Source organism: Miscanthus floridulus, chromosome 14 (genome assembly GCF_019320115.1).
Source record: "Miscanthus floridulus cultivar M001 chromosome 14, ASM1932011v1, whole genome shotgun sequence".
NCBI classification, from domain to species: Eukaryota; Viridiplantae; Streptophyta; class Magnoliopsida; order Poales; family Poaceae; genus Miscanthus; species Miscanthus floridulus.
The window spans coordinates 29,604,774-29,629,775 of record NC_089593.1 but is presented as its reverse complement, the minus strand read 5'-3'; the positions used below and the strand labels follow the sequence as shown (position 1 = coordinate 29,629,775).

The 25,002-nt window shown below is 48.0% G+C and overlaps 1 protein-coding gene across 1 annotated transcript; it reads left to right on the top strand.

Moving 5' to 3' along the window:
- Positions 1–20,634: 20,634 nt before the first annotated feature.
- LOC136506196 (uncharacterized) lies at positions 20,635–24,667 on the top strand. Its single transcript, XM_066501313.1, has 4 exons — positions 20,635–21,488; positions 22,968–23,169; positions 23,688–24,146; positions 24,251–24,667. The coding sequence occupies exons 1-4, from the start codon at positions 20,635–20,637 to the stop codon at positions 24,665–24,667; spliced, it is 1,932 nt and encodes a 643-aa protein (XP_066357410.1).
- The last annotated feature ends 335 nt before the right edge of the window (positions 24,668–25,002 follow it).

Below are 25,002 nucleotides of genomic sequence, written 5' to 3'. Positions count from 1 at the left end.
CCTGCCTTCTCCCCCAATCCGGGGCATGGAGGCCGGATCCGGCCTCCCCATAATGGCGCAGGTCCTCCATGTCGCGGATCTAGGCGGGTTCCCCTCCCCCTTCAAAAGTTTTTTTTTTTGAAATTTTCAAATAAGTTTGGATGGACATAGAACCTAAACCAAAGCTGTAATACTTTAGAAGATCTACAGTTCTGTAGTTCAGTACCTTTTCATTTAGAAAAAAACCATTGAAAGCCCCTAAATTGAGTTTTAAAAATCATGATTTTGAATTAATATTTTTATAAATTTTCAAATGACATTGAACGAAAAATGATCTAAAACAAAGTTGTTGTATTCAAAGAGCTCTAAAAGTTTCCAATTCAAACTGTTTTCGTTTGAATTAATTTAAGGTCTGAAATATACATTACAGTATTCCATAAAATAAATACAAAAGGAATGTATCAACCATTTAGTTTTTTTTTTTGGGAACGCACATTTGCTCGTATTTGTATCAACCATTTAGTCACAAGTTAATATGAGATGTAGTGGTAAGGAAGAAAATGCGTAGGCCTAATACTGTAAATTCAATCCCCAACGGACGATTTACGCCATTTTCATCTATGGTTTACAAAACCACCAGTATACATGTGGCGACGTCTTTTAGATTGGGCGTGGACGCGGAGCTCTTGGATGCCCTAGTGATCCACAAATCAGGAGTACTGACTTGGTTTCTCCTCAAAAATAACTGCACATCTTGTGTTTTAAGGAGTTAATCTCAAGTTTGTTCGAATTATATATATAGAGAAAAATACTAACATTTACGATACCAAATAAGTATCATTAGATTAATCATGTTATCTATTTTTATAGTAAAACAATTTAGAGGTACAAATGACAATACTATATTTTAAAATCTAGTTAAAATGTTATATGTTTTTATAGTATAAACTGATCTAGAGCAATAACATTTTTTTATAACACACTCCAATATCTTCAGCATACTGTAACACACTCCAAAAGGCTGGTGGTAGCATGCACTTATGGTGGCTAGAGTACAAAGGGGAGAGTGTCTCAACACTCCAATATCTTCAGCACACTCTAATACACTCCAAAGGGTCAGTGGTATATAGTCTCCCTAAAGAAACTTGTCGTTAGAGCTCGTTTCCGAGCTAGCCATTAACTAGCCGTTGGGCACTTTCCTGGCGCATAGTCCGGTGCTCATCACCGGATCAATCTGGTTCCCTGTTCTCCTCTATGGAACATCTCGGTTGGTCACCTTATAGCACGGTGCTTTGTTTCTGTCCACATGGGATCAATCTAGTCAGTGTAACACACCTTTGGTGAACAGTTCAGCGCATACTCCGATCCTCTCATCGACGCCACCACCAGAATAATCCGATGCCTTCTAGATTCCTCCAGTTAGGGTTTGCAACCCTATAGCCTGGTACCCCTAGGGGCCCCGCCAGGTGAATCCGGTGCATGCAAACAACATGCATCAGACTCCGTTTCTTCATGTTTTTGTGCAAGGCTTTGTTCCATATTATGTCTTGGACTTCTTGCATGTCTTGTGGGTCTTCAACATATCTTCTAATGTTTTGCTTGAGGTATTGATCATCTAAATCACTAGTTTGCCTAAGTACAAGTCCATCTTGCATCCATTCTAACTACTCCCTGTATACTAGCAAGCAACATTAGTCCAAATGGTCATGTTGTTCATCAAACACTAAAATCCAACATAATGGCCCATAGGGTCCATTTTCCCTAGACTAAGGATTCACCTCTACAAATCAATTAACAGAGACAACCATTTTAAGTGCTTGCCTCTACAAATTCTTGGCTCAAAAAATTCATAACATTTTGAAATAGAATTATATGAAGACAAACTTTATACTAAAATTGTAGAGCGCAACGCGATTTACACTTAGTTGATAATTTTTTATTGAAACTATATTTAGGACCCCAAATTTTGTTTTAAACTCTTAGATTTTAAATTTTAAAATTTAGAATTTTCAAAGAACCTCGAATGTTGACATGGTCTACACAAAAGTTGCAGTTCTCAATACGTTCTACAACTTTTTAGTAAACAATCCTTTGAGTTAAAATCATTTAGATTCCTAAATATTCCTTTTATGATCTAACATTTTAAAATTTCAAATTTCAAATGACATCGAACATTGACATGATCTATACCAAAGTTTTAGTTGTCAATACAATTTACATCTTTGCACAAGCCTTTGATTTGAAAATAAGTTTTTTTCAAAATTCTTATATTTTGAGATTAAAATTTTTGAAAATTTGAAACTGTCTCGCATGGAGACAAACCGTATATGAAAATGGCGGAGCTTGATAAGATCTGAAACACTTTTTAGTTGAAACTTTTTTCTTTGTAGTTCAAACTTTTTTATTTCGAATTATTGAAGGGCTAAAGTATTCTTCAATATAAGATTACCAAACGTTGATACAAAAGACAGCATCCCATATATACTCCAAGTGGCCAAAAATAGACTTTTTCTTATTTTTTTATTCGTACTGAAGAGAAAATTGCAACACAATCATAGTTAGGATAAATTTTAGTATGGAGTATAAAATAGCCCTCAAAGTCTTTTATTAACAACTCATATTTTATAAAAAGTCTCTACGGACGTCGATGCTCACATGTTGATGGTGTCAACACAGAAGTATAACTAGTACTAGTTATTCGTAAGACATGCATGCTTTACCATTTGGTTTTGTTCATTAAAAAAAAAGCAGTGTTAGACCCTATCGACCGATATTTTGCGTATGGCGTGGAGTTGCTAGTTGATCCAATGATTGTATTAGTTATTGAAATTTAATAAGGTATAACAAGTTGATGACCTGTCAAATTTGTTCAAGATAATTATAAAATCTTTTTTAAATGATACTTATAGAATCATTAGGTTAAGGGAAGTATAAAATCACACATGAAATGCGTTTTTCCAAAGAAATCAGTCATTCAGTCAGGTGCTAGTGCTATAAATGTATGATACACGTGTCTGACTGTCTGAGTACATATATAAATTACACGCAAGACTGCTCGTTCAATTCCTGGCCGCCGAGGGGAAAAAATCCGTCAAGTTTCTTTGGCACGAGAATGAAAATGTGATTAAGAAATATAGCCAACGCGGTGGAGACCGTACGCTGACTTTCCTGATGTTTTAGGTGCGACCAATGTGAAGCAGCCCACCGAGAGTTTGTGCGCCGCTGGCTGTTTAATGTCGACGTAGCCGACCCCGGATACGGAGTGCTATTACGGTTTATATAGCGGTTTATAATATTTATGTATTTATATTTCATGAACGATGAATATAAATAGACATTCAATTATACAAGGAATAGCTCATGAGAGAGCAATAAAATAGTCATAAGTTCATGATTCATTATCACTATCAAAAACAGTAACCTCAATATATAGTCTCATGATAGTTAAAATGGATTGGAGTTATCTGCTGCGCACATCATAGCACGCTACTGCATGCGCTATGAAGAATTGTGGACCGAGTGGTCTGCTACCTCAAATATCAGCCGCTAAGTTCCAACTCGATAAATCTGCTAGTACGCTATATCATAGCGTGTGAATGGTATAGCGGTCGCAAGGAATGCTATTTAGGTCAGTTTCAGTGGATAGTTTCATGGTGTTGTTTCCAAAACTGTCATGTCATATAAAATAAAATGAAACTTGTTGAAACATCCTCCCTCACATCGCGTCTGTCCACAAGCGCGGCGCATGCTGACCCCCAACCCGCCCAGTCCGCCCGCAGCCCCTAGCGCGCTACACGCCCCGTCCGCGACCCACAGGGCGCCGCGCATCCCCATCTCCCGGCTCCAGTGCTTCCCTTGCCGCGGACCATCCCCTAGCGCCTGAACAGTGTCCCCATAACTCTCTGAACGTATCTCTGAAATATGAAACATTTGCAACATAAAAACACTTGAATCAACGTATGCATGAAGGAAATGAAACATTCGGAACATACGCATACAACATATATGTGAAACATATGCAACATCGAGATTAAACACTTGCAACAAACACTTACTGCAACATAAGATTGAAACAGCTGAAACATTTGGAACATAATGTTGCAGCATGTGTGAAACATATGCAACATTCAGTACGCTTGCAACATGCATCTGAAACAATTGCAACATGTGAAAACATCCCCGGTCTACTTTAACAACACCCCTATGAAACAATTGCAACACACCTCTAAAACGTTTGAAAGACTTGAAACATGCATTTGCAACATACGGGAGGGGAGCCTGGGCCGGTCGATTCCGGCCATCAGGGTGGGAGCCGATGGGGGGCACACGACCACCACCAGCATCTGGCCACACTCGTGGGTGACCTAGGCTCGACCAGGGATGACCCCGAGGCGCCCCGGCACATGCACCCAGTGGCCATCAGCAGGGCGGCGGCGACGAAGCATCCCGACGGCGTTGGGAGTTAGGGAAGAGGCTGGGGAGGCGCTATGCTATCAGTGGACGCGAGAGAGCGAGAGATGAGGAGATAAGAGGCAGCGTGCGGGGTGGAGGCGTAGCGAGGGATGGCCACGGTGGGCGGGTCGCGCGATGTGCAGGCTGCGACGGGGTCGAATCCGCCCGGACCGGGTGCGCGACGGGCGGGGCGAGCAACGGGAGGCAGCAACTGTCGCTAGCGAGGCGTGCGTCGCTGGGAGTGGGAGCGAGCAGCACGGGCAGAAATGGAGAGGCTCCTGCCGGGTTCATAAACCCGGGGTCCCTCATGGACCTGCTTCCCAACAAAGGCTCAGCCCAGTAGACGACATTGCGAACGACGTGCAACTTATGGGCCGGCCCAAATAACTAAACGACAGGCCAGAAGGGCGATCCAATCTCCGACCGGAAGGCCTCGCTAAGGCAGGACAAACGCTTGCTTCCGACTTCGGCCTGCCTCTCCGACCGGAAGGCCTAGCCAAAGAGGAACAACACTCGTTTCTAGCTCTGGCCCACCTCTCCGACCAGAAGGCCTGGCCAAACACTGCTTTCGACTCCAACCCATGTCTCCGACCAGGGATACACCGAACCTCTGCTTACAGCTCATCTTCGACTGGCACAGTCAGAGCCGGCTGGGACCAACCGACTAGGGATGCCCGCTCGGTAAGGACCAGGAAACGGGCAGAGCAAGTAAAGCAGGACGCTCAAAGTCAAATAGCGACATCAGGGACCATACCTTGTACACCTACAGGATAGTACCCTGCGACCTTCTTGGCATGACAGAACCCAAGCAGTGTTGTAGGTGCCGACATTTTTCCTACAGTGTTGTGGGCGCCATTAACTCCCATACAAGACAAACACGGTAAGGCTCCCCCACATGCCTCAGGGCATCAACAGTGTTGTGGGTGCCGTCATTTATCGTACCAGGTGAACACGGTAAAACCCCCTACATGCCTCTAGGCATCAATAGTACGGCAGGTATCGACGTCTGCCATACCAGAAGAAGACGACACAATCTCCCACATGCATCTGACATTAAATAGTATTGTGGGCGCCTACCATTATCTGGTACCCGTCGGCGTGGGCAACAAGACTTAGTAGTATACGTACTCTCTCTCTCCCTCTTGTAAGGTCGTCCCCTTCATCTATAAAAGGGGATGCACTTTGTCCCAAGGGGGATTGGTCCACAACAACTCAAACAACACACACAACAAGAGAACCACTAGGTTCAAACCTCAAGCACACGCTCAAACACGTAGCACATAGCGGAGCTCCCATCACTCTCGGCCCTTCAGACTGGAGTCTAATCGGACCTCTTGTACCCCCATCTTTCTCCCTTCCGTTTGTAACCCCACAGCAAACTTCGAGCACCTGGGCTCAGGAATAAAGTCATCGACTGACTCAAACTGGACGTAGGGCATGTTGCTTGAACCAGTATAAACCCTGTGTCATTGAGTGCTAGGCCACCTCCGATCACAACGTACAACAAAACTACAAATATTTACATGTTGGTCACTTTCTGCACCAACAGTTGGCGCCATTCGTGGGGAAGACGTTGTACGTTCACACTTTTGGTCATCGGATGGCCCACTTTCCCGCCACCTTCGCCACGGCGGGCTCAAGCGATACGACTCACTTCGGCTTGCTGGAGTTTCCCACACTCCCACCTATCGGGATGCGGGTTCCACCCGTCTTCGAGCCATCCCAGGCCTTCCTCTTTGGAAGTCTGGACTTCGTCGCCAACTAGCTCGGCGTACTACACCTCCGCGAGGAGGCACTTGTTTCGGCACGCGTCGGAGGGGCACCCTCCATCGGCTCCGAGACACACGATGACTTCAACGATGAGGTGCCTACGCTTCAATCCGAGCAAACGCTCTGCTCAAACCCTGCTGTGAGTAATGTACATGCTGTTATTTACTCGCTATTTACTATCTCCCGCCGATTGTCCCAAGGGACTGCTTTGTTCGCACCATGACCACCGTACGACCGGTTCCCCTATGGCCTCGTGTCCCCCGTGGACACGTGCACTCGGGGGCTCCGAAGGATGCTGGCGCTGCCCCCTCTCATGTCTGAATTCGTGGGAATGGCGAGATATGCTCCCACCTATTTCCTCGGCCTCATGGATGACGATGTCGAGAGCGATGGCTCCAACATCGGCGACATGGCACCTAGCCACCATCCATCCTAGGAGTGCGCTATGGCAGACGCTCCAGGACAGCCGCCGATGGTAGCGGAGTCCTTGCAGACTCACACCCCTCCAAACCCTTGTGCGGGGGCCCTCTCACTCGCACAAAAGCACGACGAGGAGCTACGACAACGGCGGTAGAACCAGCTGCCACCTACGTAGGCACGCTCGGCGCACCATGCTTTGTCCCATGCGCGTGACCCGGCGGGCGGTGCCCAGGTTCGCGCCCATCAAGTCCAGCACAACATCATGAACGGGGGAAACGACCCCCCATAGTTTGCTTGGGCTGGCCAGAACATCACCGCCGCAGCAATACTTCTGCATGGCCTTCCCGAGCCGAACGACCCCAGGAACAGGCGATCCACCAGAACCTCCGGGCACTGGTGGAAACTGTCGCCATTCAACAGGCGGAGAGCTCCGCATCACGACACCGACTCGCGGCCTCTCTCCCCACCAGGGGAGTGGGGATGCACCAAATGAATCACTACACTCGCTCATCGCTACAGCCACCGGGCGTGACACAGGAGGCCGCATCTGCACCCCGGCCTGACCTAGCGCTCGCTCCGCACCGACCGCCTATATGCGAGCGGCTCGGGCCGAACCAAGACGCTCGTAGCGTCATCAGCAACCAGCATCGGTCCTAGCATGATGATGACATCCATCGAGCGGCAGTGATGGCAGGCGACACAGACCCTGGTCGGACCATCGCAAGGAGTGGTGAAACGCACCCTAGGCATGATCGTTAGTCGGACGACCAGAGTCCCAGCCTGGATGGCCTAGGACCATGGGCTTTCGACCAACGCATCTAGAGAGTCCCTCAGCGCTTCAACGGAGGCTGGGACAAAGGCAAGGCCAAGCGCGAGGATCAGGACGAGGGCCCCTCCACGCAGAGGGGCAAAAAGAACAAGAAAGATCGTCGCCGACAGGCCAACTCCACGTTGGTCGCTATGGCTGATCACACGGGCAAGCAGCCCCAGCAGGGCCTACCGGACCACTTCAACGAGCTCATGGAGAGTCCATGCACCAAACACGCCTATCCCGTCAAATACCTCTACAAGGACTGCGAGCTCCTCGAGCGCCTTCTACGATAGGCCGACGGGCCGAAGGAAGGAAAAGGCAAAGATGCAACAGCCAAGAAAGGGGGCGTAGCGAGCAAGGATCTGGATGACTGAAGGTCCCTATATGGCGATCGAGGTGATCCGACCGAGTGCCTACCGACTGAAGGACGACAATGGCAATGTTCTCACCAACACTTGGAATAGCGAACAGCTACGTCGTTTCTTCCCCTAAAATTCAGTCTTACCATTTTTTACTTAATGTTTGCTCCTACAAAGCGCCCCAACCCGAACACTTTTGGCCTAGGTCGCTCGGGGGCTCCATGGGGTGCAATGTCACATCTCTTTTTACTAACATATGATAAATACATTATTTCCCTGAATGAAAGGGTAGTCCATTCCTTTAATTACCTTACGAAACTTTGCTCTAAATATTCTGACCGATCGCACCCCGCCTCTACCTACAGTTATGAGCAGCTAAGCCTCGTGGGCCACGCCTAGGCTCTTAAGGTTGCAGCCTACGGTGCGAACAGGCAGGTATGAAAAAGAAAGAATAAAAACAAAGTTATGCTAAGTTAAAAATAAGGAACGAATGGGACAAGCTTCCCCAAACGAAGTAGTTCCATCACAAAAAAACACTTTACACAGGGGGTTCCCCCATCACATTATCTTTACATTTGCTAAAGTATTTCTACTCTAAAAACTTCTACTATGGCCCCTTGGTGGCATTGGCTATCGTCTCGACCAGCGAGGGTAGGGGCTGCTCGTCCTCCGAGTGGGCAACGTTTGGCTCGGTCGGAGGCGGGGCGATGCCCACTTCTAACCCAGGCTCCACACCATCCGCAGGCTGGGCAACGTCCTCCTGATGCATGCTGGTGGCCATGTCCGCATGGCGAGCATCCATCACCCACCATGCAGAGACTTGCTCGGCCACCAACTTTGCATGTGGCAGCAAGCTCTCCCCAAGAGACTAGATGTCCTTCGAGGTCCAGTCGTCAGCCTACCCGCTGTAGATGGTGGTGAAGTCCAGGTCTGGGTGGTACGTCGCCACCGAGGTCAACACCCCCGACGTCCCATAGAATAGCCCATTGGTGATGAGGGCTCGAACCTCATCCGAAACCTTCACCAGCCAGATGGCGGGCGCGCTGGTACTTGGCGCTGACCCGAAGACCTCCGAGACGATGAGCTAGGCAACATTGCGTATCTAGTCAAGTTCCCCCTCGAGAGCACGTCACTCTTCAAGGGACTTGGCTAGTACCTCCGCATTCTAGCCAATCGTCGCCTTGGTCATCTCTTGGTCCCGCTCCAACGACTCCACCTTTCCACCCAACTCTGGAAGAAGGACGACAAGCTTAGAAACAAGCTAAAGGAAGAAACCAACACGCTGAAAAGTAGAAAAGGTATGTACCGAGGCGGGCATTCTCGAGGATGGAGAGTCCCTCCTTCTGCCGAGTCAACTGCTCACACAACTGGGCATTCGCCTCCTCTGTTCCCATCACCCAGCCTCGAAGCGTGAGCACTTCCTAGTCTGCCTCCAACCGGGCCTTTCGCTCCAACTCCAGGGCATTCCGCTCCGTCTCCAGGGTCTCTAGGGATCTTTGGAGAGCAGCCTCGGTGTCCACCAGGGACTTCTGTAGCACCACCTCGATCTCCACCTGGCGGGCCTTCGCCGCATCAAGCCCCCTCTCAGTGCGATTGCCCACGCCTCATTCACCTCTGCCGCCCAGTCTTGGGACTCACGGTGAGCGAACTCCATCTCTCACTCGAGCTCAGCCATCCGGGCGTGCTCCTCCCGGAGGAAAAGGGACTTGTGGCACAACATCCCCTGCAAGCCCTACAAAGCAAGGAGCTAACACACTAAAGCAACTAGCAAGGAACCAAGGAATAAAGGACAAATCATAGAGGACTTACCTCTACGATGCGGGGCAGGTCAACCGTAACCGACCGATGGAAGGACTTGACCTGCTCCAGGACCTCCTCAAGCCTCACCCTAGTTTGGGCGAGATTGGACTCCATCGACACTCCACTCTCCATTAGGAAGTGCTAGAGCGCCAGCTCCTCGTCATCACAAAGGACGAACCGAGCCTTCCTTGGGTCACCGGGGCAGGGCCACACCAGATTATGGCTCACCCCGAACCCGCTGGAAGGCCCAACAGATGATTCGACCACCACCATCTCTCGCAACGACACTGGCGGCTCCACCTCGTCACCTGCTTCGCCGTCAGATGGGATCTCCACCACCTCGACTTCATAGGCCACCCACAGATGTTCCGGTTCCATCCCGGCCGCATCTCCTGGCACCTTCGGCTCCGACCAGGAGGGTGAGCCATGTAGCCCTTCACCCGGCGAGGCAAGGAACCCGGTCTCCCTCTCCTCTTCTGCCGCAACCGGTGGAGGAGGGGCCGCAAGGGTTACCTCTGATGTGGCCTCCGCCGTCACCACCAGGATCGCCGCTAACACCGACACCGCCGCTGCCGTGGTACTAGCAACCAACCCGAGGGGCGTCGCCCCTAGAAGGGAAGGACCTACCGCCACCACCCTGCTCTCCCTGCCGCTCGCCATGGCGCTGCAAAGTGGGCCTCCAATCCTCCCACATGGGAGTTGGGGCGATGCTCAGCCCCATCAGCATCCGACCGCTATCGAAAAAGTACAAGTCGGTCGCACTCCAGAAAACTCAACGACAAGATCAAAAAGAAACAAAGAAAGGCATACCAGGATGTAACCGATATGACTCTGAAGCCCGACCTGATGTCAATGGACCTGCTGGGCAAGGACCGCTCCCGGGTCATGACCCACGTCCCCTCACTTCAACCGGGGGGAGTCGACCTAATCGGCTCCTGCTCAGCCCGTGAGTCACCATGACCTTCGGCTTAGGGCACATCGACCTGGGCAGCTGGTGGGGCATCCTCCCATCATGGGTCGCGCACTGGCGCCAGCCCCGATGACGCGCGGGTGTGATCCTGCTCCTCTGACCGCCTAGCTTGCTCCGCCGTGCCCGGAGCAGGTGGGGACAAGGCCGGCGACGCCTTAGAAAGAAGCGGTGACCGCGTTCGCTTCGCCTCCCATTCGCCAATGGCGTCCACGCTCGTAGCACGCTTCCTCGGCATGGGAACATAACCGCGCCTCTCTGCCTCTTGCTCGCTGCCAGCGGACATGGCTGTAGGATCGCAATGCTCCGCCGAGGTCGCAATGACCTCCTGGCTTTGCTCCTCCTCGAAGAAGATCATGTCATCCCCCACCTCTGTGGAGTCCTCCAACTCAAGCTTTAACTCGACGTCTCTCCTATTTTCCCCAGCCTGCACACGCCAGGCTATTTCCATCTCCTTCTCATGCTTCCGCCGAGCCTCCTCGGCTTTCTTCCTCTTCCTCTCAATCACCGCCTCCTTCTAGGTAGCTTGTCGCGCCGTGCCCTCCAGCCCCTTCGGAAGGTGTGGCTGGGACTTGTAAACTCCAAGTCCCTACGGAACAGGCGACTCAAAATAAAAAAAATAGGAGAGCAAAGGGGAAAAGAACATGAAGTAAAGAGAGGGGAGCATACTAGTTTGGACACCGTCGCAGCGTTGAGTGGTCCGGGCTTTCCATCAAGGGTCTCTTTAGGCCTCAACTGCAGCACCCGGTGAACCCAACTCCAGACCTTGTCGTTTGGCAGCTCCTCCGGCAATGCACAGTCAGGGTCCGTCGGGCCATTGTACTTCCACATTGGTCATGACCACTCTGCAAGCGGAGTGACCCAATGGTGGAAGAGGGTGTGGAACACCCGCACCCCATCCAGGCCACGCCGCATGAGCTTCCAAAGCTCCACCTCGATGATCTCCACCTTCTTCTTCGGTCGGCTAGGGGCCCCATGACCAGCTCTACTGCTTCTCCAGCCTCCCTCCGGTGGAAGGCAAAAATGGCGCCTCCATCGGGTTCCTGATGTAGAACCACTCCCCGTGCCACCCTGATTGGAGTCATAGGGGGTGTACACGGGGTACGAGCCCGACACGCTCGGTTTCTTCTACAGCGTGAAGCCACCCACCGGCGCAATCATGAGCGGCTTCCCCTCTGATAAAGCTCGCCTAGAAAACATCCGCCAAAAGAGGTCCGCGTGCGGCTCCATCCCAAGGAAGGCCTCACACATGGTGATGAAGCCGACAATGTGCAGCACCCCAGTCAGATTGAGATGCTATAGATCTAGGCCCCACTCATTGAGAAGCCCGCATAGGAACTAGTGCGTGGGGTATCCTAACCCATGCTCATGGAAGGCGAGGAAGGAAAGAACCTCGCCGGCCCGAGGTTATAGGAAATCCTCCCTCCTAGGAGCCCTCCAGTACGCCACCTCCTTCGGTGGTAGAAACCCCTTCTCGGTGAAGGCAGCCAGCACCGACTCCCTCATGACGGACGACCTCCAGCTCGACATTTTGCTCCAGGTTTGCGAATGGATCTATGAGTTTTCTCCTCTCCCTCGCTCTCCCCTTTTCTCTCCTAGGAACCGCCACGGCGCTCAGACGCTCTTGGTGAGAAGGAAGAAAGAGAAGAGATGGCAGATGAGAAATAGGCGAAGGAACAGGGCGAAAGCCCTCTCCCTTCTCCTACTTAAAGAAAGAGGGGCAACAATTGGGAAAGGTGCAGCGATCGGGGAAAGGCGAAATTACGGGGGCGAAAAACCCTCTTCCTTCCCCCATTCAATGCAGATGGGATACGATGGGACGTGCCTTGACTGATGGGACGTACCCTGCCTGACAAAACGACGCCTGGTCAGACAGGACGTGGCCTAGGTATGGCCCACCACTACCGCACGCCGGGCGTAAGAAACAAGGCTCCACTGCACGCAGGCAGCCCTCCGCCTTCCCAGTCGGGACTTGGAAAGGCCTAAATGACGGGATCTCCGCTAGGAGAGACCAACGGGCTTCCTAAGTCGATCGAATGGCTCAGGCGAACACCAAGAGACAGGTAAGGAGCAAAGGGATGCCCCATGTGGGCCATGCTGACTTTATCACGAACGACGAGCATGGATCTCAGTCGGACATATCCGATAGGAGCTCTTTTAAATCCTGTCACTCGAGTCATCAAGGTAACGTAACCAACCCCCACTATTTCTTTATATAAACATTCATTCATCCATGCACACATTCATTCATTCCATACATCCAATGCATTGCATATGTAGTTAAATGCATCACAACGCTCCATGTTGCGTCACAAAGCGGCAGTTGCCTCATTCAGCATTAGCAATGACCGACCGGGGTTCAAAGGCCAGCCCACGAAGGGCTCGAAGCCGCCTCGCGTCAAACAGAGCTAGAGGAGAAAACACAGATTAGCCACAAGCGGCCCTCGCCTAGTCTCCCCCAAAGCAGATAGGGTCATCTCAACCTTCTTGTTCGATCCAAACCTCGCCAAACCCACAGAATCTCCATCGAGGGGTGGCCAGCGGGCCACCTGGGTCGGTTTTCAGAATGACCTAGGCATCTGCCTGGTTGCAGGTTAAGGAATAGCGGAGTACCACATGAGGGCTATGCTGACCCCATCATGAACGATAGACCCGAACTTCACTCGAACATACCCGTTAGTGAGCTCACCGAGCACGTCACTCGAGCCATCGAGGCAAGCGATGTTAGCTCAGCCCCTCCGGTTGTGAGAAATCGTGGACAGGGTAACATGAACTCAATCGACCCCTACCAAGCCCAATGGGGCTCAAGACACCCAAAATGCCTCGGCTACACCTAGGTCCGCGACTCTGACTCACCTGATCCCCCGGCACACCAAATGCCTAGATCCGTGACTTTGACTCGCCCGATCCCTCGACGCGCCCAACACCTATATCCATGAGCCTGTCTCGTCCAATCCCATGGCACGCCCGATGCCTGGATCTGCGACTCTGACTCGTCCGATCCCCTAGGGCGCCCAATGCCTAGATCCACGAGTTTGTCTCGCCCGATCCCTCAGCACGCCCAACACCTAGATCCACGACTCCGATGTCTCGCCCGATCCCTCGACTATGACCAAACGCCTGGGACCACGCTCCCATAAATGATAGGTCAGAAATCAAAAAAGAAGAAACTACGCCTGCTGATAAACCCCCTAGGCAATTCTACCCGAATAGCCCGGGGGCTCGGGGGCTACACCCGCGGGTGCGCTCACGCACACCCACTGACGAAACGAAACTTCCCCTACTGGCAACACGAAAACCCCCTCAGACGATTCTACCTGAATCGCCCGGGGGCTTAGGGGCTACACCCGTGGGTGCGCTCACGCGCACCTGCCGTCAAGACAAAAATCCCCAAGACGATTCTACCTGAATCGTCCGAGGGCTCGGGGGCTCCTGTCAGGTTCATAAACTTGGGGTCCCCCGTGGACCGGCTTCCCAACAAAGGCTTGGCCTAGCAGACAACGTTGCGTACGACATGCAACTCATGGGCTGGCCCAAATACCTAAACGATAGGCCAGAAGGGCGATCCAATCTTCGACCAGAAGGCCTTGCTAAGGCAAGACAAACGCTCGCTTCCGACTCCGGCCCGCCTCTCCGACCGGAAGGCCTGGCCAAAGAGGAACAACGCTAGTTTCTGGCTTTGGCCTGCCTCTCCGACCAGAAGGCCTGGCCAAACACCGCTTCCGACTCTGACCCACGTCTCCGACCAAGGATACACTGAACCTCTGCTTACAGCTCTTCTCTGACTGGCACAGTCGGAGCCAACTAGGACCAACCGACCGGGGACGCCCGCTCGGTAAGGACTAGGAAACAGGCGGAGCAAGTAAAGCAGGACGCTCAAAGTCAAACAGCGACACCGAGGACCGTACCCTGTACACCTATAGAACAGTACCCTGTGACCTTCCTGGCATGACAGAACCCAAGCAGTGTTGTAGGCGCAGACATTTTTCCTACAGTGTTGTGGGCACCATCAACTCCCATAATAGACAAACACGGTAAGGCTCCCCCCACATGCCTCTAGGCATCAACAGTGTTGTGGGCGTCGGCATTTACCGTACTTGGCGAACATGGTAAAACCCCCTACATACCTCTAGGCATCAATAGTATGGTAGGCACCGACGTCTGCCATACCAGAAGAAGACGACGCAACCTCCCACGTGCATCTGACATTAAACAATATTGTGGGTGCCTACCATTATCTGGTACCCGTCGGCGTGGGCAACAAGACTTAATAGCATACGTACTCTCTCTCTCTCTCCCTCTTGTAAGGTCGTCCCATTCATCTATAAAAGGGGATGCGCTCTCTCCCAAGGGGGATCGGTCCACAACAACTTGAACAACACACATAATAGGAGAACAACCAGGTTTAAACCTCAAGCACATGCTCAAACACTTAGCACATAGCAGAGCTCTCGTCACTCTTGGCCCATCGGACTAGAGTTCGGTCGGACCTCTTGTACCCCCCATCTTTCTCCTTCGATTTGTAACCCCACAACAAACTTCGAGCACCTGGGCTCAGGAATAAAGTCACCGACCGACTCAAACTGGACGTGGGGCACATTGCCTTAACCAGTATAAACCCTGTGTCATTATGTGCTAGGCCACCTCCGATCACAACGTACGGCAAAACTTCAAATATTTACGTGTTGGTCACTTTCTGCACCGACACGAAGCATGCCGCACGACGTCCAGACAGACGGACACCCGCATGTAATATATATGTTGCGTAGATCCTAGCTAGTGGAGTATACTATATATAAAATGATTATATTGTATTTTACCCTCTCGGTTATTTTAATCTGCCACTAGTATAAATGATTCATGCTATTACACAAATTCTTTTGTGCAGTGTTTCCCAATTACCCTCGGAGGCGGTTGGCCTGGTTGCCCGCCTCAGTTATTCAAGGTAGGACAGCCATGCCAGCAATCACCTCGGTTAATACTTAACCGAGGGGGCACGGTAACGAAACCGCCTCAGTTAATATCGATTAACCGAGGCGGTTGCCCTAACCTAACTGTCTTGGTTAATACATTAACCGAGGCGATCACATTATAAGGCCCGCCTCGGTAAATATAAGACCCAAACAGCCCATCCAGGCCTGATAACAAGTACATAATATATATATACCGCGAGCACAAAACCCTAACTTCCTCTCCCTCAGTCACCCCCAATATCTCCCTCTCCCTTACGCCTCGATAGCGGCGCCCCCGACGCCTCTCCCTCTTTGTCCCTCCACTCTCTTACTGTCTCTCCCTCCCTCCACTCTCTCTCTCTCGCTCCCTCGGCAACCCTCCCCACCTCTCCTAGTGGCACGGCGTCAGCCGAGCATGGCCGGCGGCGCACCCTCCCATCCCCTCCCGCGAGGGCTCGTGGCGTCGAGGCCTCTCGGATCCAGCTGTCACTCTCCCAACCCAACGCCTGCTCCCTTCTCCCCCAATCCGGGGCGTGGAGGCCGGATCCGGCCTCCCCACAATGGCACGGGTCCTCCATGTCACGGATCTAGGCGGTGGCGGCTTCCCCTCCCCCTTCAAAAGTTTTTTTTTGAAATTTTCAAATAAGTTTGGATGGACATAGAACCTAAACCAAAGTGGTAATACTTTAGAAGATCTACAGTTCTGTAGTTAAGTACCTTTACATTTAGAAAAAAAACCATTGAAGGCCCCTAAATTTAGTTTTAAAAATTATGATTTTGAATTAATATTTTTTAAAATTTTCAAATGACATTGAACGAAAAATGATCTAAAACAAAGTTGTTGTATTCAAAGAGGTCTAAAAGTTTCCGATTCAAACTGTTTTCGTTTGAATTAATTTAAGGTCTGAAATATACATTACAGTATTACATAAAATAAATACAAAAGGAATGTATCAACCATTTAGTTTTTTTTGGTTACGCGCACTTGCTCGTATTTGTATCAACCATTTAGTCACAAGTTAATATGAGATGTAGTGGTAAGGAAGAAAATGCGTAAGCCTAATACTGTAAATTCAATCCCCAGCGGACGATTTACGCCATTTTCATCTATGGTTTACAAAACCACCAGTATACATGTGGCGACATCTTTTAGATTGGGAGTGGACGCGGAGCTCCTGGATGCCCTAGTGATCCACAAATCAGGAGTACTGACTTGGTTTCTCCTCAAAAATAACTGCACATCTTTTGTTTTAAGAAGTTAATCTCAAGTTTGTTCGAATTAAATATATAGAGAAAAATACTAACATTTACGATACCAAATAAGTATCATTAGATTAATCATGTTATCTATTTTTATAGTAAAACAATTTAGAGGTACAAATGACAATACTATATTTTAAAATCTAGTTAAAATGTTATATGTTTTTATAGTATAAACTGATCTAGAGCAATAACATTTTTTTATAACACACTCTAATATCTTCAGCATACTGTAACACACTCCAAAAGGCTAGTGGTAGCATGCACTTATGGTGGCTAGAGTACTAAGGGGAGAGTGTCTCAACACTGCAATATCTTCAGCACACTCTAATACACTCCAAAGGGTCACGGGTATATAGCCTCCCTAAAGAAACTTGCCGTTAGAGCTCGTTTCCGAGCTAGCCATTAACTAGCCGTTGGGCACTTTCCTGGCGCATAGTCCGGTGCTCATCACTGGATCAATCTGGTTCCCTGTTCTCCTCTATGGAACATCTTGGTTGGTCACCTTATAGCACGGTGCTTTGTTTCTGTCCACATGGGATCAATCTAGTCAGTGTAACACACCTTTGGTGAACAGTTCAGCGCATACTCCGATCCTCTCATCGACACCACCACCAGAATAATCCGATGCCTTCTAGATTCCTCCAGTTAGGGTTTGCAACCCTATAGCCTGGTACCCCTAGGGGCCCCGCCAGGTGAATCCGGTGCATGCAAACAACATGCATCAGACTCCGTTTCTTCATGTTTTTGTGCAAGGCTTTGTTCCATATTATGTCTTGGACTTCTTGCATGTCTTGTGGGTCTTCAACATATCTTCTAATGTTTTGCTTGAGGTATTGATCATCTAAATCACTAGTTTGCCTAAGTACAAGTCCATCTTGCATCCATTCTAACTACTCCTTGTATACTAGCAAGCAACATTAGTCCAAATGGTCATGTTGTTCATCAAACACTAAAATCCAACATAATGGCCCATAGGGTCCATTTTCCCTAGACTAAGGATTCACCTCTACAAATCAATTAACAGAGACAACCATTGTAAGTGCTTGCCTCTACAAATTCTTGGCTCAAAAAATTCATAACATTTTGAAATAGAATTATATGAAGACAAACTTTATACTAAAATTGTAGAGCGCAACGCGATTTACACTTAGTTGATAATTTTTTATTGAAACTATATTTAGGATCCCAAATTTTGTTTTAAACTCTTAGATTTTAAAATTTAGAATTTAGAATTTTCAAAGAACCTCGAATGTTGACATGGTCTACACAAAAGTTGCAGTTCTCAATACGTTCTACAACTTTTTAGTAAACAATCCTTTGAGTTAAAATCATTTAGATTCCTAAATATTCCTTTTATGATCTAACATTTTAAAATTTCAAATTTCAAATGACATCGAACATTGACATGATCTATACCAAAGTTTTAGTTGTCAATACAATTTACATCTTTGCTCAAGCCTTTGATTTGAAAATAATTTTTTTTTTCCTTTGATTTGAAAATAATTTTTTTTTTCAAAATTCTTAGATTTCGAGTTTAAATTTTTTTAAAATTTGAAACTGTCTCGCATGGAGACAAACCGTATATGAAAATGGCGGAGCTTGATAAGATCTGAAACACTTTTTAGTTGAAACTTTTTTCTTTGTAGTTCAAACTTTTTTATTTCGAATTATTGAAGGGCTAAAGTATTCTTCAATATAAGATTACCAAACGTTGATACAAAAGACAGCATCCCATATATACTCCATGTGGCCAAAAATAGACTTTTTCTTATTTTTTTATTCGTACTGAAGAGAAAATTGCAACACAATCATAGTTAGGATAAATTTTAGTATGGAGTATAAAATAGCCCTCAAAGTCTTTATTAACAACCTGTATTTTATAAAAAGTCTCTACGGACGTCGATGCTCACATGTTGATGGTGTCAACACAGAAGTATAACTAGTACTAGTTATTCGTAAGACATGCATGCTTTACCATTTGGTTTTGTTCATAACAAAAACATTGTTAGACTCTATCGACCGATATTTTGCATATGGCGGGGAGTTGCTAGTTGATCCAATGATTGTATTAGTTATTGAAATTTAATAAGGTATAACAAGTTGATGACCTGTCAAATTTGTTCAAGATAATTATAAAATCTTTTTTAAACGATACTTATTGAATCATTAGGTTAAGGGAAGTATAAAATCACACATGAAATGCGTTTTTCCAAAGAAATCAGTCATTCTGTCAGGTGCTAGTGCTATAAATGTATGATACACGTGTCTGACTGTCTGAGTACATATATAAATTCCACGCAAGACTGCTCGTTCAATTCCTGGCCGCCGAGGGGAAAAAAAATCCGTCAAGTTTCTTTGGCACGAGAATGAAAATGTGATAAAGAAATATAGCCAACGCGGTGGAGACCGTACGCTGACTTTCCTGATGTTTTAGGTGCGACCAATGTGAAGCAGCCTACCGAGAGTTTGTGCGCCGTACGTACGTACACTGGCTGTTTAATGTCGACGTAGCCGACCCCGGATACGGAGTGCTATTACGGTTTATATAGCGGTTTATAATATTTATTTATATATATTTCATGAACGATGAATATAAATAGACATTCAATTATACAAGAAATAGCTCATGAGAGAGCAATAAAATAGTCATAAGTGTTCATGATTCATTATTATCACTATCAAAAACAGTAACCTCAATAGTCTCATGATAGTTAAAATGGATTGGAGTTATCTACCGCGCATATCATAGCACGCTACTGCGTGTGCTACGAAGAATTGTGGACCGAGTGGTTTGCTAACTCAAATATCAGCCGCTAAGTTCCAACTCGCCAAATCTGCTAGTATGCTACATCATAGCGTGTGAATGGTATAGCGGTTACAAGGAATGCTATTTAGGTCAGTTTCAGTGGATAGATTCATGGTGTTGTTTTCAAGACTGCCATATCATATAAAATGAAATGAAACTTGATGAAACATCCTCCCTCAATGCAAAGTTTTATTCTAGAGTTTCATAAACATTTAATTCCATAACTTTATAGAGAGTTGGTAATCATGTCAAGAGAGTTTCATCTAGATGAAACTTATTTCTTCTATCTTTTTAAATACATTGTTATGTAATAAAAAAATACGCATGTGGCAACTTATTTAATGCAAATGAAACTCAAGTCCCACTGACAGTACCTCGGCCGAAGGTACGCATACTAGCCCACGTACGTAATTAAATCGATTAGCTCATGCGATGCATTTAAAAGATACGGGGCAAAAAATGCAGATGTTTCGATCTGCCAACTCCAATCTGAATATATCAGATGCATTTGCCGCCAACACAATGAATGCACGCAGAATTGAAACGCGCAACCCTGTTTGTCTGGGTTTGTTGGGCTTATAAGTCATAGCTGAAAGTACTGTTGGCTGGTATGGTGTGAGAAAAAAATATTATTCATTGATAAGTAATGGCTTATAAGCCATAACTACTGGTCTGTTGCCACCCCTAACTACTAGTGTGTGGCTGATAGCTAGAACGGGCGAGCATTTGGTCATCAGAAGCAAAGCATTCGCCTTGACCCGTAACTACTAGTCTGTTGCCACCTGCTGCATAGAAATTTTTTTTTCTCCCACTTCGATCTTCCCTGTTCCTTCCCGTCTTCTTCTTCCTCCTCCTGTTTTCGACGTTGTTCAACACTCTCGCACAGTGCAATGCAAATGGCTATATATACCTGCCTCCGTGCAAAGCTTCAGGCCACACAACAAAGCTAAGCAGACACACACGTGTACAAGTAACAAGCCACTGCCACTGCCGTTGCCACTTCATCCACCACCACTGCCATTGCCAGCGTCGACGTACGTTTTCAGTGGAGGACAATGCCATCTGTACTGCAAGCAGCCACGTCGACCATGGCGACGAAGAAGCAGCTGGCGGAAGCAGTGGCACCGACAGAGTCCGAGGAGGCCAAGACCAAGAGCATGGCCGCCCTGATGAGCCTGCTCCGTGCAACCATGTCGGAGGAAAAGGCCGCCGGTGGTGCGGCAGCCATCGGCGGCACTGGGGAAGAGAAGGTGGAGTGGCTCCGGTCGCAGCTCATCGGGAAGGACGCCGAGTTCGACACGCCGTTCGGCCGCCGAGCGCTGACGTACGCCGACCAGACGGCGTCCGGCCGGAGCCTGCGGTACATCGAGGACTACCTCGTCAAAGAGGTCCTCCCCTTCTACGGTAACACGCACACGGAGGACAGCCACGTCGGGAGCAAGACGACGCGGCTGGTGCACAAAGCGGCACGCTACGTGAAGCGCTGCGTGGGCGCCGGCCCCGGCGACGCTCTGCTCTTCTGCGGCTCTGGAACCACGGCGGCCATCAAGCGGCTGCAGGAGGTGATGGGCGTCGCCGTGCCCTCCGTCGAGCTGCGCGCCCGCGTCGCGGCGCAGCTGCGCGCCGAGGAGCAGTGGGTGGTCTTCGTGGGGCCCTACGAGCACCACTCCAACCAGCTGTCATGGCGCCGGAGCCTCGCCGAGGTAGTCGAGATCGGCGTCGACGCCGACGGGCTCGTGGACGTGGCCGCGCTCCGCCGTGCGCTCGCGTCGCCGGAGTTCGTGAACCGGCCCATGCTGGGCTCCTTCTCCGCCTGCAGCAACGTCACGGGCGTCGTGACGGACACGCGGCAGATCGCGCGCGTCCTGCACGAGCATGGCGCCTTCGCGTGCTTCGACTTCGCCGCCAGGTGAGAAATCTGAAGTCAGACACCACTGGCCGTCAGATTAATGAAACCAATGCATACTTAACTTTCATCGTGAGAGCGATGGAATGTCGCTCTCATCATCTTCGTTTAATATAAACCACAACATGCTGATGCATGAGTGCATGACAAATACGATGGATTTGACATTTATGCCATGTTTGGTTTCATTATGTGCTAATAGTTAGCCGGATAAAAGTAAGGCTAAAAATACAACCAGCTGCTGGATCCTTGCAGCCTATCTCTTAACCTATCCATATAGTAGTTAGTTCTTCAGGGGCCCACCTGTCTCTCTCATAGAGTTTCTCGGTTCTTATGTCTAAGCCGGCTGTAAGCTTATAATACACTTCTCATCTTTCTCATCTCCTCTCTCCTTCTCGTCATCATTCAGGCTGCTTACAGCCTACTATTATACTTGCTCTAAGAACTCCTATCGAATATTAACTAGCTAACTATTAGTACATATATTAGTTAAAAGGTGCTCGGACTTCGCCGCCAGGTGAGAAATCTGAACTCGGAGACGATCGACAGTCAGATTAAACAAATGCATAGGAGTACTTAACTTTGATCATGAGAGCGATGGAATTGGAATGTCGCTCTCATCTTCGTTTGATATATACATACTACTATACATGCATGATAACGATGGATTTGACATTCTAGGATACGGCAGACTTATTTTAGTCTTCAATTTTCTTGCTGTTGACTTGCTCAAAATTGGTGTACGTCACATGGGAAAATTATATATATATATATATATGCGCCAGAGTTTTACGGATGATGAAAACTGCATAGTCATCGCTTGGGAAAATTCTTCTATTTGTACACACACGCTAGCTGACGAGTAAACATTTATGTCATCACACGCTAGCTTTGAATATATATATTTGACTCGATTATCAGACATGTATCAGTGCTTATCTAGCTAGTTTCATCTGCTGTTTGTATAGAATACATATGACTACACATGAGAGGACACGATCGAACTGCCGATCTCGATCCTAGTATATATTTCACGTTAAGTATGAACTGGAGCTACTTATATGTTGACCTGCTGTGTATCTTGATTCCCTCTTGAAGTGGACTAATTGCTTGCAGCATTTACTCTTTTCTAGCTAATGATGTCAGGGGAAGAAACTAAATGGCGACCAAAAATTCTAGTGAATTCATTTTGACTCAGAGAAAAAAAAGAACGACTTTGACTGGACGACCAAAATTGTAATTAAGAGCTCTAGATTTCAATCTTGAAATTTCTTGTTGTCAACATTATTGTTAGAAATTCATCCAACCTGTAAACTACTATCAGCAGAATGAATTTTGATCAGAAAATAGTATTAGGGATGGCATACATGCATATATTGGAAATTTGGCACATCGGTTCAGTTTGTGGTTCAAAATGAGCACATAAAAGAAATCCATGCATCATCAGTTCTAACGAGCTAGTTTTTCCTTTAATTTGTGCAGTGCACCATACGTGAAGATTGACATGAAATCTGGTGAAATCGACGGCTACGACGCAGTCTTCTTGAGCCCACACAAATTCGTTGGTGGACCGGGCACACCAGGCATCCTAGTGATGAACAAAGCACTGTACCGGCTCAACGCTCAGCCTCCTTCCACATGCGGCGGTGGCACCGTGGCCTACGTCAATGGCTTCAACGAGGAGGTGAGCTACCACTGCACTCAGCAACAGCAATGGAATACTGCAACTAACCTGTGTCATTACATACAACTATTGATACTTATCTCCTAAAATATATATTTTTTTCAAAAGCGTGCGTTGCACGTGCTTCATTAAGGGAAGTTTAGAATAGAGGTACACGGCCTGGGGGGCTTGACGGCGAGTTGCCATAGGCCAACAGCTGGTGGAACACTAACAGCAATCGCCGGCTTGAACGGTGGAACTTAGGCGGTTGTACTAAGTGAGGAACTATTGTGCGACTAAGAGTAACCCAACACCGCTAAGCAGCCACACCCCGAATAGCGGCGCCAGACTCCAGAAGCCAGCCGCGATCTAGGAGTCGCGCGCCCTCGTCACGGATTAGGGCAAGCACCTGGGCCGGCGTCTTGTTGTTGCCGTCGAACGTCCTTCTGTTGCGCTCCTTCCAGACTTTCCACGAGACGAGCAGCAAATATAAAATTATAAACTTCAACAAATATAATTGTGTTGTATGACACTTGCAGGATACATTGTACTACGACGATATCGAGGAGCGGGAGGACGCAGGCACGCCACCAATCCTCCAGAAGATCCGTGCATCGCTTGCATTTTGGGTGAAGGAGTACATTGGGTATGACAGGATGAGCCTCCGGGAGCAAGTTTACTCCGAGATGGCAATGAAAAGGCTCGTCAGCAACCCAAACATAAGGGTTCTTGGCAACACGGACGTAGAACGCCTACCCATCTTCTCCTTCCTCGTCTACCCTCCTGTCACCAATAATCCTTTGTCTGAAGCTGTTGCTGCTGCTGATGAGCCTGGTTGCAAGCGTCTCCCACTCCATGGCCGTTTTGTCACCAGGCTTCTTAACGATCTTTTCGGTATCCAAGCAAGGGGTGGATGTGCCTGTGCAGGCCCCTATGGCCATACATTGCTCAACATTAAGAACGACCTTTCCCTTCGCATCCGGTCTGTGATTCTTGAGGTATGTGTATGATCAAATTGTGGGATGGTTATAGTATATATATCCTCTTTAGTCTGACAAAGTTTGTACTAATAATGTTACTGTTATTTGTCACATTTTCTCAGGGTTATAGTGGACTGAAGCCAGGATGGACAAGGTTGAGTTTTGCTTACTACCTGTCCAAGGAGGAGTTCAACTTCATCCTGGCCGCCATCGAGTTCATCGCGTTGTACGGCCACATGTTCCTCCCTTTGTACAAATTTGACTGGATTACCGGCGACTGGACATTCCGGAAGCAGGCGATTAAGTACCATATCATGAAGGAGGAGCTGGCTCTTGCCACTGGTCTTCATCTCTTGGCTGAGAATGGCCAGCCAAAGTTTTCAGATAAATTGACGACGAAACCTGGGGTTAGTAACGACAAGTTTGAGAGCTACTTAGAGCATGCCGAGAAAATTGCACTGTCAGTGCCAGATATTAGTCAGCAGACTGTCAGTATCCCAAGAGGAGTAGACCCTGACTTGGTTCTCTTTCATATATAGTGAACATCTTTGTTCCCTTATCTAAAAATATATAGTGAACATAGACTATATATGACTGTAACAATAAAAGGCAGGTGGCATATAGCATCTGAGTTTGCCAAAACAGATTGTTACACATGACACTATGTGAAAGTTGTACAATCAGAGTTAACCTAGTTATCATTTTTCTAAAAATTGTTCCCCTTTCCAGACTCTACCTTGTGTGGGAGCTTCCAGTACATCACAAAGAATAATCCCAAAGAATTCCAAAGCGTGAGGGGCAGTGTTATTTTCTATGCATCACAGGTCCATGGCTGTGGAATTTTTATTTCTTAATACATTTTTCTTTGGAATTT

What these genes read in the sequence shown, in the direction of transcription:
- LOC136506196 (XM_066501313.1), top strand. Translation starts at nt 20,635, where the DNA reads ATGCCATCTGTACTGCAAGCAGCCACGTCGACCATGGCGACGAAGAAG. An exon ending in TGCTTCGACTTCGCCGCCAG is followed by an intron (nt 21,489 to 22,967) that starts GTGAGAAATCTG and finishes TAATTTGTGCAG; the next exon opens with TGCACCATACGTGAAGATTG. An exon ending in TCCGGTCTGTGATTCTTGAG is followed by an intron (nt 24,147 to 24,250) that starts GTATGTGTATGA and finishes ACATTTTCTCAG; the next exon opens with GGTTATAGTGGACTGAAGCC.